The following is a 19,074-nucleotide window of genomic DNA, read 5'->3' on the forward strand; positions in this document are numbered from 1 at the left end:
CAACACCCAAATATTCTTCTTTCCAATCTCCACTAATCCTTTGTTTCACTTTTATCCTGTCCCTGATTGGACTGATGTCCCAGTGACTTCTCCACCAACGAGTATCTCACCTGCTTCAAAAAGCAATCCAGCCCTGACTGATTTAAAGTGTCTCTTGGTTTCCGTCATGGATGGATGGATAGTTTGTGCTTTGTTGTTCTGATCCTTTAATTCTGTGCAAACCTAAGAAGGCTCATCGTAACTAAAGAGAATTAAAACATTTATTTTTAGACGTGCTACTTACAGGTGTATCTGTTTAGAGAGAAATGGTGCAGGTGACTGGAAGAGTGGGTCATATTTTGACAAAGATGATGGGAAGCTGCTAATAACCGACGTAAGTGTCGTATTTATTTTTAGTATACGGGTCTAGTTTAGTATTCTTTAAAAATGGAGATGCTGAAATTTCTCCACAATCTTTACAATAGTTGCAGTTATATTTCCATCTGGACCTTAGCGTGTTGATCGACTGAGAGACCCCATTAGGCTGACTGACACCGCTGACCCCTGAGCCTGTCTTCTAGCACCGTTTTTTAAAACCGATAAGCATTCTGAGCTCTTATTTAATCCCGTGGTTCTTTTTCTCACCCCCCCTCCGTGTCCCTGTTGCCTCCCTCTTCATTTTCAGATGCACATCTCTTCCATTCCTCTCCACCCACCGCAGCAGCAGGGAAGTCCCTTGAAGATGGTGCTCCATCAGTAATGATTTTCTGCACAGCTGAGCAATGAAAGGTACACATGCACTCAGTCTGCCTGGCTCTCCCTGCCTGGCTCTCTCGCTCTGTGTAAACCCCATCATCCATCCCTCAATGCATCTCATTAAAGTTTTAAAGCGAAGGTAAGCCGGCACATCAGTGAATTCTTCCATCCGCCTGCTCTAACCCTGCGAAACTCCATCCCACCCCTTCCTCATTTTCTCCCCGTTTCTTACTCTGGGGCTGTGTGAAATTAAAGAGAAGGCAGCCGGGCATCTCTTTATTTAGAAAATAATAAGCAAACAGGCGAGACAGCACCTAACTGAAGATGGAGCATGAAGAGTGACGGCACTGAGGAAGGGAGGCTGAAGCCCCTTTGAAGCAAGTCAGTTAAGTCTGAGGAGGAGGCTGATGGAGATGTAAGCCATGTTCAATCTGGAAGTTTTCAGTCAAATTGGTATTCTCTACCAAAGTTGGCAGGGGGGGCGGTGAACACCAACCATATACCATGTGTGGAATTACTAACGTGTCTGCAAGTTGTGTCCAGACAACAAGACACTATGTGGCTTTAACTACTGCTGAATATCAGCCAAGTGGCCATTAAGGAATAATGGTAATTTCAAAAATAAAGCTTAACAGTAGCAATGACCACTTAAAGCTGGTTACAATTTCCAACTTTACAGCAGAAAGAAACATGTTTGCAGTCTGGTACAAAAACAATGTTGGTCTTCACAGCTCATCTTTTCCCAGCAGCAGATCCTTTTCTTCGGCAAAGCATCTTTGGTGAGTTGGAGCTCTCACTCGTGATTTTAGATACAGTGTAGTTCAGACCATCCAAGAAGTTTGTGCTCTTGGATGGTAATGCATTTGTACAGTCTATGGACACAGCTTGCTAACCTTGGCTCATAACTCAGCACTCCATTCTCTGGCCAACATGTTCACTTCTGACTCCAGAAAATTAAGATGGCAACAGGCAGAAGGCTGAAGTGGACCATTCGATATATCGCTCTTTGGTTTCTAGGCATAACAGTGGATATGCCCGTCTTTTTGTATAAAGTCTCCCATAATATAATGTCAGTCGAAATGAATCTCAGTTTGAAGCTCCTACGTCACCTCGGTCTCGAGTTATTGCATTCACAAATTTAGGTGTCACACCGCCCACCCATCTGTCCGGTGGGTTGATATAACACATGGATGACAAAACTGGAAACAGAAACTCAAAGCCACTCAAAACTGCCACTTTCAGCCAACAGTCCCTGTCAGCTGAAAGCGACTGTATCTACCTGGTGAACACCGCAGAGATCGATCAATACACACAATCCAAGAGCTCAAACAGTGACTTTTCTTTCTTGACTTTTGCCAACAGACTCTACATACTCATGAACAGAATGTGTTTATAGAGATTAATATAAAAAAGTTATTAGAAAACCCATAAAGTAAAGCTGCACTATATTGTTTATGAACTTATTAGGAAAAATGCATCATTATGAGTTTGCAATAGGACCCATTTTAATACACAGAAAAACCGAACACTACAAATTGATGATGATTGTATCGTTTCATGCATCTTTTATAGCAGTACAAATGAAATTAAAATATATTGATGTCATTATCGGGTGAATCTGCATTTTGCAATTTTTTTTCCATGTTCAAATAAAGACTGAGTGAATGAATAACTTTAAATTTTCTCTTTCTGATGTTCATGTAAGATTTATGTTAAATGAGCTTATCAAATTCCACTGAGCTAAGTAAGGAAATTTCATATATAGCACATACATAATACATGACCAAATTTCCCCTGGTTCATTACCAACCAACAAGTTAGATTCATTAATACAAGCCAGTGAAGGTTGACCTGAGTCTTTAACAGAAAAGATCAGTCCCAACTTTCCCCTGCAGGCCACAGCATCCATTTTTGAAGGCAGAGGGCATTAAAGAACATCTCTGTCAATATTATCCAGCAGCCTTTCAGCAACTTGTTCTCCAAAAGGAGACGTTGGTAAGGGATATCAATATTAATGGCATAATACTGAGACCTCATTATGCTGAAGGTCACGGCTAGATGTGGATTTAGAGAAAGATGAACGAAACTCTTCAACATTTATGGCAGAGAAGAAACATTTATCTAGCTGTAGGACACCTCCTGCAGGCAGCCTGCCATTCTCACTTATACACTTAAAAAAAAAAGTTTCACATTCCCAGTTGAAAATTTGTTAAATCATCCCTGTGACTTCTAGTGTGTGCAAAGTAGATTCAGCAATTAAAATGCAAGAAACGGTGCAAGTAAGAACTGATTTATGGCACCAAAGGGAGCAGGAACACTGCAGATAGAGACTGTATCTGGGCTGGTAATGCATCAAAGATGAGGCGCTCACCTGAATTTTTCAGGTATCATGTAACAAGAAAACTCCTTTTTGCTTTTACTTTCTCAATCACCATCTCCACACCACGAACAATTTAACCATGAATCACCGTAACAAAGCACATTTTCGGGAGCCGAGATATGGACATTTATTTTTCTTGTGCAAAAATAGAAAAGAGAACAATGGTAAAGTGCAACTGCATTATACTGCTAACACAACATTAAGTGTTATGACCCCATAAATTTGAGTCTATGCCAAACTTCAACTAGTGACAAAGGCAGTGATGAGCAGCCTTTTAGCCTCCATTTCTAACTGTGGTGTGTGGGACTGTATCTAAGGTTTACACTATTAACTTAGTAATTATGTGGCAGCGCATTTCAGGTCAGTTTATAAAGTAGGTGACATAGTGCATTACTTTTAAGAAAGGTATCAAGTAATGATTCTGCAAAAAGTACTCCACCCTCTTGTGCACTTCAGTCTTTGAAACCTGAAAGGTTGCACACAAAAGGCAAGATCAAAAGGTGGAATGCAAGACCAACGCATCCATGCTTTTGATTTACACTCATTTTGGTTAAATTTGGGTACAAAAATGACTTTACTCATAATTTAGTAGAGTTACCAACGGTGTCCGATTTTCCTTATTTAAATGGTCCGATATGAGGGATTAAAACCTGGTTACTGAGCCACTGACACATTTGTACATATGGGGAAGTGTGACACCCAGACCCGTCACCTGCAGAGCCTCATTTACCAGTCAGAAATGACAGCTCCCTCAGAGATAATGTGGACTTACTGGGTATAAATGCATATCCACAGTAAGTGTGTGTCCTGACAGGATATCAGAGCTGATGCAATCACCCCTGCCTCTTTGTGCAAGCCCCCCCACACCACACTGCCCGACACACCAGTGACGGACTGATGTAACCTACATACCCCCACGGTTCAGCTTGAAGCTCCATCAGTACAGTCCCCTGAATGATGCATCATAGTGCATTTACATCAGGCCACTGTATAAGCCAAGTTTCCCAAATGAACTCATTCGCCTGAATATTTTTCACCTCTTTTACTGAAGAGTTCTCTGCAGGGATCATCATTTCTGCATCACTGTGGATGATGCCGATCTACATTTTTCATCACAGCTGAATTTTTCTCATCATGGCTGAATACTGAGCAGAAGGAATGTTTGCTCTCTGCACAGGACAACTTCATATCCTCAGAGTGTGCAAGCTGTGACTTGCTAACAAGCATCTGAAATAATTGAAAGACTGACGCACAATTTCCTGCATGTTTAAAAATATATCCATAAACATGGATTAGCCCCTCATGTGCTGTGGGATTTTCAGGCAACCAAATTATTACTCTTGCTAAGTACAAAAACACTAAAGGCTTTAAATTAATTGTTAATTTTCTCTGTCAGTTGTTTGTATGTGCCCAATTCCCCTCAAAAACATTAGTTTCTTTCTGCATTTGCACAAAAGAAGGAATTTGATGTCAACAGGCCTTCCCTGCAGTGCATCATCTGTCAGAAGAGGTTGACTAATTGACTTACATGATGCCAAACAAGTTAAAGAGGCGCTTGGAAACCAAACATCCATTCTGAGGGAAATTTGGCTTATAGCCCTGGATCACAACCACAGGCAATCAGACCATTTGTTGGATTGTGATAAAGTGTCTAATAAGGCGATTGAGGTGCTTCTATATATGCAGCAGATATCATGCCAGGTCCAAATGCTGCAAAAAGGGGCTGTCAATAGTGCTTTTTCTGATGATGTAATGAAAAGAAGAACTCAAGATATCAGACACGTCAGATCACACAGAAGCCGTTTAATGTAGACATGAATGAAAATATGCCCTAAAAATGTTGCTTGACCTTTGGTGTCCTTGGACACAAAAAGTTTGAAAACCACCACACACAAAAAGATGCAGGGAGACTGGACTGGTGAAGAGCATTTGTAACCGAAAAACATGCTCCATGATGAGCAGCTATTACCCTATTTTTCGTACCATAAGGCGCACCAGATTATAAGGCGCATTAAGTGAAACAAAAAAGTCAGATAAGTCCAATTTTACTCAGCTCATTCTTCTTGCTTCCTCCACGTCCGTACCATTGATTGATTAATGTTGAATTCTCTCACAGCTGCTCTATTCCATTGTTGTTGCAGTATATTAATGACTAACCTCGTATTGTGGATGGATTATCTCAGTTGTTCTCCTGACTGACGTTTGGTCCCTTTTCAGCATCCTGCCATGCGATTGCATTTGTCCCTAACCATCGGGAACCCTCACGTTAACTTTTATCGAGTGGAAAAAAGTTAGCGTTCATCCTGCAGCTTCACCGTTTGTTATGCTAACATAGCTGTGTCGCTAGCGAACACATAGCACATCATTATATACCAGCTAGCCCAACTTCAGAAACCCTACAAACGTAACTGCTGTTTAGTTTTCTGTCTTCATTTATGTTGGAAGTGATAGCAGAGCTGTACTTTTTAATTTTTTCAGAAATCTCTCAGTTAAAACATGCTATATGATGTTCAGGTGGAAACTAGCGAGCTAACTTCCTGCTAACTTCTAACTCCATTAAATTTCACAATTTCCATGTTTTCATGGATGCCTGGATGTTAAACTTAATTGTTACAACTGGTAAAGCAGCAACGCTGATCGTTTTATTACAGATGAAAGAATTTAGATGGTTTTTAACTCTCAGTGATGCCGCAGTGTTCGTTTGACTTTGGGACCTGAAGGAGACGGAGTTTTGGACCCAGATTCCTCCGTGAGGCTCCTGACTACGGCAGCTGTAATGTTGCGGCTTCCTAGCTTACCAAAGTCATTCTAAGACATTTTTTGACAGATTTTTGAGTGCCATGTACCACATAAAATCGGTTCGAGGTCAGTAAGCACAACCAGCATTCATACATCAGGCGCACCGGATTATAATGCGGACTCTCGATTTTTGAGAAAATTAATAGATTTTAAGTGTGCCTTAAAGTGTGGAAAATACGGTAAGTAGCAACAGAAGTTGAGTTGTTTAGGACTCCATGTTACAAACGTATCAATATTTAAAGCTGGTACGTCTGTATTCTGCACCGCAGCAATTTCCTAATGTTGTAAACCTGCTCAACATTTGGCAATAAAACCCTTTCTGATTCTGATTCTGAAGCGATGTGTAATACCACGAAAATGATATTTTATTCTACACCTTTAACATGCGAGCTGACCAAAGAAAACCCATCCAATCTACCTCACTACTTCAGAACATATTCCAGATGTACCGTCTCCTCTTTATCGATGCCTCTATGTTTCAGACTTGTAATGGGGGGGAGGAAGAAGCAGAGATAAAAAGGATTGAAAATGAGAGAGACATTACCAACGTAGGGCGATCTTGATGGGCGTAGTGAGACAGGATGTAAAGAGGTCAGCGGGGAGGTCAGGGTTCATGGGCAGCAGCTCACTGGCCTCACAGGCGGCAAGCTGGATGCAGTTCTTCATGGAGGGCGGCAGGGGCATTTGGGCAAGCGGGTGGCTGGGGTTGATGGCTGCCACCTGATTGGACACAAAAATGTGATTTATTTCTAACATTTATCTGACAACCACAGTCAAACGTTCAAACATTTATCTAGGAGACTTTTCATAGCTGCAACAACCACAGAGAGTAATCTCAGAAGTCCAAGTTTCAGTCCTAAAACAATGATTTATTTAATTCTCCACAGCTTGACCAGTTTTCTGGGGAGATGAATAACAAAGCTTTATAGAGAAAGGGAGCTGGATGACTATCTCACATCTGTCAGACTACAAAGCACACAGACACATAGTGAGCATCAAATGAAATGTGGAATTGAGTTCAGACCAAATGCCAAAGACACTTTTTGCATGGTGCAATTACATACAAACATGCAAACTGATTCAAATTCACACTGGGTGACTACAGGGAAACCCACGCAGTCAAAATATTAAACTTTGGTGAAAACATCTGTTAGATGCTGCTTTGTGAAATCCTGTGAGCTGTAGCTCTCTCAGACTGATGGGTCTCCTGATGCCACCGACAATCAGAAATGGAGCCTGCAGGGAGACCGTGTGGTTAACTTCACTTTTATAGAGACAGAACAGGACAATTAAACCAAACAGATTTCCTGAAATATAAAACTGTCACTCAGTAATTGGTATGACTTTGAGAAGGTAGTACTACACCTATTGGCCGTTACAGGAGAAATATTTGTGGGTTGGGGAAAGTGCAAAAACACTCCGGTGTAAGAGAACGCTTTGTGTTGGCCCAGAACACCCCATAATAATTTCACTTTGATGAATATTATCTGATCTCTATCATTTCTGCACGCTTCTTTATGATACAGATTTAATTTGAAATTGTTAAAAAGTATCCATCTACACTCAGTGTAGTTTAAAAAACAACAACAACTTTTTCAACCTTTACGAGTCATTTGTCTGTGGCCTGAATTGTTCTCATGTGCATTCATTTTTATTTAATTATCACTTAAATGTGACTACAGCTTGACTCAAGTCCATCTTCAGTTTAATGTACATAACCACACATGTGTGTAATGTAAAAAAATCCCACCAATACGATGCATATAATGATCAAAACTAAAGTAAAAAGTCTGCTACTTTAATAATGTCATCAGTAAAGTAAAGCATGCCGGTGCTAAAGATTTGGTCCTTATTGACAAAGGCAGTGGATCAAAATTCAAGAGGGCCTTGAGAAAAACCTGCCCCAGAATGCAACAGCTCTGAGTGAGTTTACATTTCAGCATGACAATGATCCAAAGCGTGCACACTTAAACTCCACAGAACATCTGTGGTAAGACATCACGATGGTAGCAGAGGCTTCTTTAGTAGAAGGTGATAAACAGCAAAACTTCAGGTGTACAAAACAAGCAGAGACTTATCCAGGCACACTGGATAAGTTATATACCTATGTGGTATGTGATTTTTGTTGCCATGATGCCAGGTCTCTCTTGGAAATGAGATTTTTAATCTCAATGAGATTTTTTACCTGGATAAATAAAGGATTAATAATAATAAACTGAACGCTGGAAACACATTCAAAAAGTGTTCTTAGCACCTGAAGCACTGTAACAAAAGGCAGAATGCTGGTATTTTAGTGGCAGAGTCAGGGTTTGGATACAGAAGCAGGTTGAGATCACAGCAGACGCAGACGCCAAGCTGAAGAGCAGATAAGGCATGAAATTAAAGGTTAGGTGTAAATTAGAGAGCAGCAGTTTGAGTTGAAGAAAGAAAATAACTACAGTAAGAAAAGTAAGATGAAAACATTTGAAGTCTTTGTCATCTTGATGTAAAATGGTAAATGGCCTGCATTTACTAGTCCCTAAGGACCCCAAAGCACTTTACACATTCAGTCATCCACACATCAACACACTGGTGATGGCAGCTACATTGTAGCCACAGCCAACCTTGGGTGCACTGACAGAGGCGAGGCTGCCGGACACTGGCGCCACCGGGCCCTCTGACCACCACCACCAGTAGGCAACGGGTGAAGTGTCTTGCCAAGGACACAACGACCGAGACTGTCGGAGCCAGGGCTTGAACCGGCAACCTTCCGATTACAAGACGAACTGAACTGCCAACTCTTGAGCCACGATCGCCAACCAACAATGAAAACTACCAAAGTCCAAGTGTGATTTTATGCAAATGTCCAGCGACATCAAATCGAGGCTTGAGCACCCTGCACCACCTACACCAGCCTGACTCGTGTCACTGTTGCAAGCTGCTGGTTGGTGTTCATCAGACCTGCTATCATCTCACCACTGATGGGCAAACAAATGATCACTTCTTTCATCTTTGAGGCCAAAAAAATGTTCATTGTTTGGCACCGAAAAGTGTCGTATTTATTACAGGTTGCACCTTGAACATCACAGAGATGTATAGAAGCTGCTGTACAGTGCTTACTGCATTAAAAATGAAAACACATGGGAGGGAGAAGACAAAAAAACTCAGCAAAGCCCAAAAAAGTTCAACTTTTGGCTGCTTTTATGGACAGCGTTGGGTAAGGAAAGGAAAAAAAACCCTCACAAGTCTGACTACAAGCTTTTGGTTTTTTGTTTGTTTTTTTAAAGTTTGCCACCTTGATCTACAAGGCAAAAAATTAGAAATGACGCACCGGCTCAGACTTTTTCACATTGTAATGATACCGTGATAGGTTATTGATCCCAGTGGGAAGTTTTCCCCGTTCGCAGCCTCTCAGGAGGTGGTCTTTGATGGTAACAAAATAAATAAAAATCTCTCTCGTCTATTCTGAGAGCTGCATTAGTGTGATACTTTAACACTCTGGGGCGGCTCAGTCAATATTTGCAAATGTAAAAAATGAGAGAGGCCTGTGTATGATGTAAAACTTTAATTATATTTGGAGCTCTTGACTATCTATGTGCTCATTGTGCTGTTGATTTGTTTCCTGGGAGTTCAATACGTTTCCTGTCTTTTGCTTAGTAAACTTTAATGAGCTGTGGGTCTTAATGGAGGCAGCAATCCAAGACTTCCCTTTATCATCACTGACTGCTATTTCTTGTTTCTTTCATTCTGCAGCCCTGCCTAATTTTAGCAGGAAATTAGCCAGGGAGACTGTTATATTATTAGTATTATTATCGTTGCCTCTTTTCTCCAAAGCACAGGGAACTATTACTTTAAAAGACTGAAGACTGCTTCACACAGCTTGTAAATAGTTTTTTTTATTATTATATGCCAAATAAGTTTGTATTTGTAACAGAGACCACAGCGCTGCTCCTAAAAGACATCCACGATCAGTGAACTCATTGCTGAAGTCACGAGCTGCGGAGACCGAATCTCGCCTCTTTTATTGTTCCATCAGAACTCCACCATAAACTGTCCGAGGACAAAGCACAATCAAATATTTTATCATCGCAGCATCTAATTTAGGAAAAAGTAAAGAAATATCTGACAGCTCTGAGAAATTACAGACAGATTCGGATAAATAAAGAACTAACTGTTTACCAGACGGTGTTTCTGACTGCACAGACATATATTCTTTAGTAAAGAACCATCAGAATTATCAACTCTGTAGAACAAGTTAAGGATGTACTTAAAAATGTGCCACATACATAGTTACATAGTTAAACAGTTCTGTTCATACTGATCATGAGTGTGAAACAGCTTCGGTTTCTAATATGCAACAAAACAAAAACAACATGACAGCCAGAGGACGAACTGAGGGGCTGCACCAGGATCGATCAGGGTTGTTCTGATAGTGAAATATGCAAAGGAGACCAGAATAAAATAATATGCAGCTGTAAAGAGGCATCAACAGCTTCCTTTTTAACCTGCCGAGTTTGCATTGAGCTTTGTTTCTTTCTTTGGCTGTTTATGTAGCAGTGATGTTTACACTGCTGTGTATGCTCTGCTAACAGCACACTGCCACGGCATTGATTTTTTAACCTGCTGGATTTCTTCATTTTTGTCCTTATAAGTCCAGTTTTAAAAGTCTAAATACATCATAAGCAGGCTTTTAGACTTTCACTGTACTTCATTTAACTACTTTGGCAGTGCTGTGAAATCAGATTTAAAATAAATGGAAAATCTCCTCGATTTAGTTGACTCCATAAAATAACGTGCAGAAAAAGCATGAAATTATCATATTGATGTCAGGTATTACAGATTTGTAACTTTGGTTGAGCCACCGTAAAAACTCTTGCATCAGCAAAGCATCTGGCACACGTTTGATAGATTTTGGACATAAAGTCGAAGACTAAAATGCGATTGCAGCAGATGGGGAAACCTAAAAAGATGCACAGTACAATCCAGTGTTTGGTCTGCAAATCCTAACTTTAGACTGAACAAAACGTAGACCTCTGAAATCATCATTTCACAGGTGATGAGATACTATATATGTTTGTTTCGTCGATTCTTGAGTACACACTTGGAATTATAGATTTAACTGACTGAAAACACAATATATAATGAATAAGCTGTAATGAGATTCAAAACACCTAAAGTTATATATAGTTATATATAGCTAAAGGTGATAGAAGTAATTTTTTAAGTGAACTAATCTCCATGTTCTTTGTTCCAGTGCTGGATAAAAGTCAACATGTGTGTTTGATTTACAGGAAGCAGCGTGAGTGCAACCTTACTTTTAGGGTCTGCAGTGTTTGTGTGGGATGCATAAACACACTGTGATCATACACTGCACAGCTGGTCTAACTGTAGATATAAATTACAAATTGTTCCTCTAAGACCGCTTGAAGAGCCGTAGACACTCTGAACAGCTGTTTGCTGCAGCAGAAAATGTTGCTTTAAGTGCTAAAACTCTTTTAGTGTGTGCAAACACTTTTGGGATTACAGACATAAAGGTGGAGGGGGACGAGCAGTTGCGAGAATCTTCAGACTGCCTGTCACAGAGCGAGAGAATACACTACAAGCTTTGGCAATCAAGCTACACTATCAAAAGAACACATAATCACATAGCCGGCAAGCAACAAATCCCATGAGCACCAGCATACAAACAAAGGGTGCAGGAGTCTGGACATTTATGGATTTAAAAACATGCCATGTGATAGCATTTAATACAAAGGAAAGATGTGTTTGATTTTGCACAATTTCTAGACAAGCAATTATATTAAAACCAATCTGGAGAATTGAAAATGTTAATTAATTCATTCAAAATGTCAAATTTACTTCAGTTGTATCCAGAGCACGATTAAACAGACCAAGTGAGCACTCCATAAGCATTCCTTTACTTGATTCAGGTTTGTCCAAATGTGATTCTGTAACAAAGCACAGCGCCTGACAGGAATCTCTTTCCTGGATCTCCACAGCTTATGAGTGCTGCAGCTCAGCGTCTGACGCAAGCCAGAGTAAAACCTCAGAACACCTGAGGCATGCACGGAGGGGACGCGCCTCTCTTTTTGCACCTGAGCAGCATCACAGGACGAGACAAGCAAACAAAAACAAATGATCCGCAGGCACATTTTATTCAGAAAGCTGCAATAAGCTGAATTCATTGTCCAGAATACTTCTAACGCAGTTTGGAAATAAGGTAATTAAAAGGTACAGGAAATGCCTGTGATGGAGGAAGTGTAGTTTTATATAATGCCTCATTGCTCAGTCTTCCAGCCCTGTGCCAGTCCAATAACTCATTAGCTGGCTCTATAGTAAGTAGTAAAAAATGTAAAAGCTCAGATTTACTGTACTGCTCTGCACACACATGAATAAATTAGCATTATTAAAAATACAGAAGAGTAGGTGTTCTTAATGGAGAGGTGATGACATGTGCAGCTGTGCATTGCTCTCCTATCAAACGAATACGTTCCTCCTCTATGAAATGCTCGCAGGCGTGACTGGGAGCCCCCGCGAATGCATCTGTGCCAATCTTCATCTCTCTAATGAGGAAAACGTCAACTCGCTCGCAGAGACCGATATCACAAACAAAGCGGCGCGCGCCTTTCTAAAGCCTCTCGTCGAGTCAACCTCAGAACAACACTGTCTCTTGAAAGAAATCTGGCGAAAGCATGTGACGGTGGGCTGCGCTAATCCTAACGGTAAATACAATAACTCTGCCAGCAGAAGCTGATTAACGCCAAACAGCCACTGTAATTATCACATTAGCATATTGTAATCTCGCAAATTACCATGAAAATCACCATGACAGCTTTCTTTTCTCTCTCTCCTCCAGCGGGGAGATCAGGGGACGATTTAATTGCTGAGAATTATTTTTTTTAACGGAAAAAAAAGAAGAAGAACAAAACAAGAAAACATTGACACTAATCACGAGACTAATCCTCGGGACGGGCGGGGGATGTTATACGTATCATGCTAACAGAGGAAGCGCACAGTCACGCATGGGAGCTACTTTAGTCGAGAAACATTTTTGCAGCCCTGCATTCATTATTCATTAAAATGATAGAAGGAGCAAGTGGAGGCTTAATGTGAGCATCCTGGAAGCGCCAGTAACACAAACACCACACAGACAACACACACACGCTCTTATAGTCCAGCGTACCATAGCTGTGTGCATTGCAGTGATTCACACACACATCTTTCCGTCCCACAGCTAATGCAGTGAGCATGTTCACTGAGCGCACGCAGGAAGTGATGACATATATAAAAGGAACCAGGTGGCCCCATAATAGCACACTCAGAGCCAACACACAGACACACACTCAGGCCCACTGGCGGACTGAAAGGACCACAGGAGGAGCTCGATATGGGACTGTGGAGGAGTGCTAAAACACTTCCTCCTCCTTTCATATTTTCACCCCATCCGGCTCCTTTATACTCCTTCATCTGCATCATGGCGCTTCCAAATAACGCCGTCCCTGGTGAGTTCAGGCCTGTGGTTCTACGTGAATCACGTTCGCCCCGTGTTCATTAACAGGTGTCGTTGGACGATTCCATTTGCGGCCACTCGTCTGTGTATGAGTGCACAAACGTGTGGGTGAGGTGGGAGACGCCCTGCTTGGATGATCTGCTGTATGATTTATTTTTACTTTTTTAAATTCACTGGACGGTATCGCCTCTCGTTATCTTCCAATTATACACTTCCTGTGTGAGTGGGTGAGACGGGCGAGCACTGAGGTGGAAAAGTGAAAAACGCTTATGGATGTACATTTAACCTAAAGGCCTCCTCGGCTTATTTCTTCACTGAAAGGCTACAGTTGAACTCTGAGTCTCTCAAAGTTTTTGTGCAACGATGCAGCTAATGCGTTTGGAGTAGGCTTTGTGCCCTGCTATGAAAAATATAAATATAGTCCTTCTGCACAGCACATCTCAGCTTTCAGTGGCTACAGTGAGGTTACAGATGAAAATCTGGGCCAATGTAGATAGAAATGTTTAAAATAATCATTTGGGTGATAGCTAATGTCAATATTTCTGGCATGTTTTATTTTATTTTACACTCTTTTTAGAGAAACACTTTTTTAAATTACCTTTTAAAAGGCATTCAATCAATGATTTCGTGAGCACAAACTCGATGACAAGAGATGAATATCAGCTACTGACACTAGACGCAAATATTCAGCTAATACATCAGTGCATCGTTGACCGCAGTCATGCTGAAAGCTTTAATCCCAAGTCTGTGATATGCTCAACTAACAACAGACAGCACTCCCTGCAAGTCTTACCTCGGTTCGCTTTCAAAAATCCCTGGTGACCCTTTAAGTATTTCCCTCTTTTCAAATTAGCTACAACTATGAGACAATGAGAGGTTTGTGCTCACATTGTTCCCTGATTGATGCTAACATGCTACTTCCACACCATTAGAAAGGCGTCACATACTCGAATTATTGGCCAAGCATTTTGGGGGGTAAGCAAAAAGTAAAAGCTGATTTTTTCTAATCTTTTTCACTTCTGTTATTTTGAGGAAAGACAAAAAACTGCATCTATGCTTTAATGAAAGTGAGCATTTCAGCTGCTCCTCTTTCTCTTCGATTCATCAAAAACTAATTTAAAGCTCATTTATTGATAATTTTAAGTAGTTGGGAAAAACACTTAAAAATATGGTTAATGTGTTAAACTTGCAGCGACTTTTGGAAAAGGGAATAATATTTGAATTAATAAAAATAAATAAAATCCAAACTATGAGCCAGGTTACCTTCAGGGTTTTTGCAAGTCTATTATGTTGATTAGTCCCAGCAATCCACCAGATATTTATTCCCTTGCATATAACAGCTAAATCATAATTGGTCATAAAACAACAGGAAACCTTGCACCACTTTTAAGGTTCACGTGAGCCTTCAAGAAATTTTGTTCTGCATCTAGAGATAATATTATGGTTTCGATGTTTTTATTGTATGAGTAGTCTATTAAATTAAGTAATCTACAAGTGTTTGTTGAGGAGTGCCGACCTTTTATGAAACCAGTTTGGTCAGGATGAATTAAGAGGGGGGTCATTTTCTCTAATCTCTTTGAGAGAGCTTTGCAGATTATTTTAAGGTCTACATTTAAAAGAGAAATTGGACGATAGCTTGAGGGAAATAAAGGGTCTTTTCCTGGTTTTAGCAGGAGACTAATGTTGGCAGAATTCATATTTGGTGGTAGTCTGCCATTTTCCTCGATTTCCTGCAACATGCTGTGGAATACTGGTGCCAAAATTGTCCAGAATTCGTTGTAGAATTCTGCAGGGAAGCCGTCTGGACCTGGAGCCTTATTATTGGGCATACTTATCAGGGCTTCCTGGAGTTTACCTGGCGTCAGTGGCGAATCCAGTGCCATTGCTTGACTGTCTAGTAATTTTGGAAGAGTTACGTTGTCAAGAAACAAATCAATTTCATTTTTAGATGGGTTTATTTGTGGTGAGTATAAAGTTTCATAGAAATCCCTAAAAATGTTGTTTATTCTTCCAGGATCATATATTGTGTTCCCCGATAAATCTTTAGCAGCACATATAGTTGTTTTTTCTTTATTTATTTTTAGCTGGTTAGCTAGAAATCGACCTGATTTGTTACTGTGTTCAAAATTCTGCAAGCGAAGTCTTTGTATAAGGAATTGTGTTTTTTATTAATAATTTCATTTAATTCTAGTTTTGTTTTGCGTATTTTGTTCAATGTTTCCTGATCTTGGTCGCACGCGTAGGCTTCTTCTAGTGATTTGATGGTTTTTTTCTAATTCCTGAACATTTTTGTTTTCTTCTTTCTTTTTGTGTGATGAGAAAGAAATTATTTTACCTCTCACCACAGTACGGCAATGCCACGATGATCCATTTGGCAAAGTAAATCCATTGGGTATCCTTGTTGGTCTTCAGACAACAATTCTGATGGCTAAAGAACCAAATGGGAAAGGCAAAAAAAAAAATAAAATTTTGTTCTAAAGTGATGAGTTTGTTGCTTTTTGGTCCCCCAACGTATAACTGAATGGGGCACTTTTGCCTTTAGGCACTTTCCAGTAGAGCGGCTCATTCTGAATCACTCAAAAACAAGATTTTTGGAGGATTTTTGATTTAGACTAAGCGGTTTGTGAAGGAACCTGTGTGATGCTACACCAAATGAGAATTGTGATTTCAGCCTTGGACTCGACCTGAGCAAACTTTGACAGAAAAGAGCAGAAGAAGCAAAGAAGAAGCAAAGGATGGAGAGACACTTGTGACGAGCGTTGCGGCGACTCAGCAGTTTGGCTGCTGCCTTTGCCTTCACTTTAACGGGTAACTCAGCACGCACAGCAGCTCTTCTTTACTCTCGCTCTGCCTCCTGCTCTGTACTGTTCATCCTGTACCTCCCTCCCTCTCCTTCTCCTCTCCAGCTAATCTACAGTCTGGCTGAAACTTCTCCATGAATAATTGAGATGAATGACAGCACCATCTCATTATGAATTCACATAACACGCCATAGCCGGAGAGAGAAAGAGAGAAAAAAAACGTAATAAAAAGATGAAGCACTGAGAGGACTGGGGCTGGTAGTGCTGTGTGTGTGTGTGTGTGTGTGTGTGTGTGTGTGTGTGTGTGTGTGTGTGTGTGTGTGTGTGTGTGTGTGTGTGAGAGATTGGTGATGAAACCAAAACTCAATCATTTAGATCCAGCTGCCTATTTGATTGGCTGCATCACCGCACTGAAGACATCTTGGATTTTTATTAGAAAAGGTTCCAGCTGCGAATCACGAGTCGACTCTCGGTGACACCAATTAGTCCTTTATAAATGCTGTATACATATGTGAGTGTGTGCTCAGTGTGACTGCAATCGGATGAATCACCCAGTTTGCTGCTAATAACTCTTAAATACCAACACATCATTTTGCCCTGTTTGCTCGCACACTGTGTCTGCGTGTGCTTGTATGACTCAGCTCATTCTTTAAGTCTTTTTTCCCCCCAATTACCACCCTGCTACCAACTCGTTCACGCTGTGCGTTTTTGCCTCACCTCCAGCTCCTGCTCTCTCTGCAGGGCAAACTGTTTGAACGACTTGACGATGATTCCCGCGTTGGAGCAGTCGTACACAAAAATGGACGGGCTCCCCATCCACGTCTGCAGGTCGTAGATGGACAGCGGGATGTACTGGGTGTAGTTCTGAGAAAGAGAAGGCAGGAGGGGATAACGTCAGAGTGAGGAATTGGAGAGATAGGTGCATCATGTTATTGCTGATAACTCACTTTTATAGATTTGTGTTTAATTATTAAGCAGTCATCTGTTTGATGAAGAGTGCGAGCAGACGAGCGAGAAAAAGAGAAAACCGGAGTGAGGCAGAGGAAAAATGGGGACGATGGGAACACAGACCGAGGAATATAAATCTAATACCCATGGTGCAATAAAGGTGCTCTCCCCTACACTTATTGGAAAATTTGGTTCTTCGCACCTTCTGTGATGCCCGTGTCCACATCAAATCCCCCACTGATGTCCTGTTACAGCAGCCAGCGACACTGCAGCTTCATTTTATAGGATAAGGAATACCGAATAAAATGCGAAAGAAAAGAGGGAGAGGACATTAGGCCCGAGGGTACACTGAGGACGTGGAGCCAAACGCTAGCGCTCGACAGCAGCGGTGCATCATTGTAAGTGGGTGCTTACTTACAGGACAAGATGATGAACAACTCCAGATTTTATATCTGATTCCCCAAAGTCAGCGAGTCTGTCCGCATCAGTGCGATGCTGAGATCACAGCAACCAGGTGAGATTTGATTTAATGTCTGGTTGTCAAGTTATTTTCTGACTGCAAGAATGTTCCAAGAAACTGAAAACATCTTTTTTTTTAACCTGCATTTTAGCCACAGGAGCCTCGGTCCACTTTAAGCTTCTAGGTGAACACTTCAGGAGTTACTACTCCAAAGTGCTTCAGTTACACAGGCTGACTGCCAGCAGTACCATACTGACTGATCCAAAACAAGTATATTAGCTACTAAGATGCATGCAGTATCTACTTATACCTTTAGATACAAATTCACAGTTTCTGTCTTTGTGCAGAAACTTTTAATTGCACTACAATGACCTGTGAGATATTTGGACTCCTTCATTTACGACAAATGACTGGACTACATCAAAGTACATTTTTCCTGTACCTGTGGTGCGTGACAGAGAGCCACTTTGCACTGGAAAAACAAACACAATCGTCACTCATCATCTGGACCAACTGCCAGATGTTGCTCTGTGCGCCTTTGTCTAATTCCTGAAAATAAACATCGGTGTTTCTAAATGAACGATCTCCAGCACCTATTGCCAAAGCACAAGCATGAAATGACATAACGGGATGTTTAAAGACTGATATAGAAATGCTGAGGACACTTCACGGGTACATAAGAGGATGATCTTGAATGGGAGATCACCCAAAATTAAATCATGTATAGCCTTTTGATTTTCACAGGCACGTTCCTGAAACTTTCCAATCGCACCTCATACATCTTATTAGGTCCAAAAATGAACTGCCTATAGTTTAAGATGCAAATGGCCTGTCTGGTTATTTGTGAATAAAGTAATGCAGGGATTATGAGCTCTGCTGGAGACTAAACAGCATTACTCCAATGAAAGCATGTGAAAACATGTTTATTTTACTTTGCTTTGGTTTAGTGCACGTGTAAGCACAGCCTGTGACATTTCAGCGACAAATAATCAAGTCGTCCTTGGAAATGACAGCAGTAAACAGCTAACACCATCATGGCTTGTGAACGTGACAGTGTAGGTCTGATTAGAAAGATCTGTGAAGGCCCGATATCGTCTGTGCATGTGTGGTACCTTATTAAAAACCCAGATCTCTCCATTGACAGTAGGTCGTGGCACGCCGTGGCCGTTGTAGTGGAAGAGGACTCGTTCTTCCTTGGCATTGCGTCTGAGTGACGTGCACAGTTTCTTCACTTCATCCACCGTGGGGTCCAGACTCTGCTTGTAACGGGCCTGAAAGAGGAGGGAAGAAAAGATGTCACAATGATTGATGCCTTAGTCACACTGGGAACAAGGACACTGCTGCTCTGCGTTTTGTTTCGGGCAGGGAGATGTGCTGCATTTAATTTTTCTTTCCTTTGCAGTTCAGTCGTCCTGCGTCAGTCTAACTTTCTTTGTTTTCTTTTTCTTTGATTCAGCAGCAC

At 41.0% G+C, this 19,074-nt stretch overlaps 1 protein-coding gene across 4 annotated transcripts in view; it reads right to left on the reverse strand.

Moving 5' to 3' along the window:
* rptor (regulatory associated protein of MTOR, complex 1) overlaps positions 1-19,074 on the reverse strand; it is a 198,478-nt gene that overhangs the window by 106,625 nt on the left and 72,779 nt on the right. For all 4 annotated transcript variants that reach the window (XM_026169798.2, XM_026169801.2, XM_026169800.2 and 1 more), the window contains 3 exons: positions 18,725-18,883; positions 16,922-17,068; positions 6,459-6,634 (listed from right to left, as the gene is read on the reverse strand). In XM_026169798.2, coding sequence (XP_026025583.1) covers positions 6,459-6,634; positions 16,922-17,068; positions 18,725-18,883 — 482 coding nt within the window. The remainder of the gene's footprint in view (positions 1-6,458; positions 6,635-16,921; positions 17,069-18,724; positions 18,884-19,074) is intronic.

The sequence above is a fragment of the Astatotilapia calliptera genome, chromosome 6, assembly GCF_964374335.1.
Source record: "Astatotilapia calliptera chromosome 6, fAstCal68.1, whole genome shotgun sequence".
NCBI classification, from domain to species: domain Eukaryota; kingdom Metazoa; phylum Chordata; class Actinopteri; order Cichliformes; family Cichlidae; genus Astatotilapia; species Astatotilapia calliptera.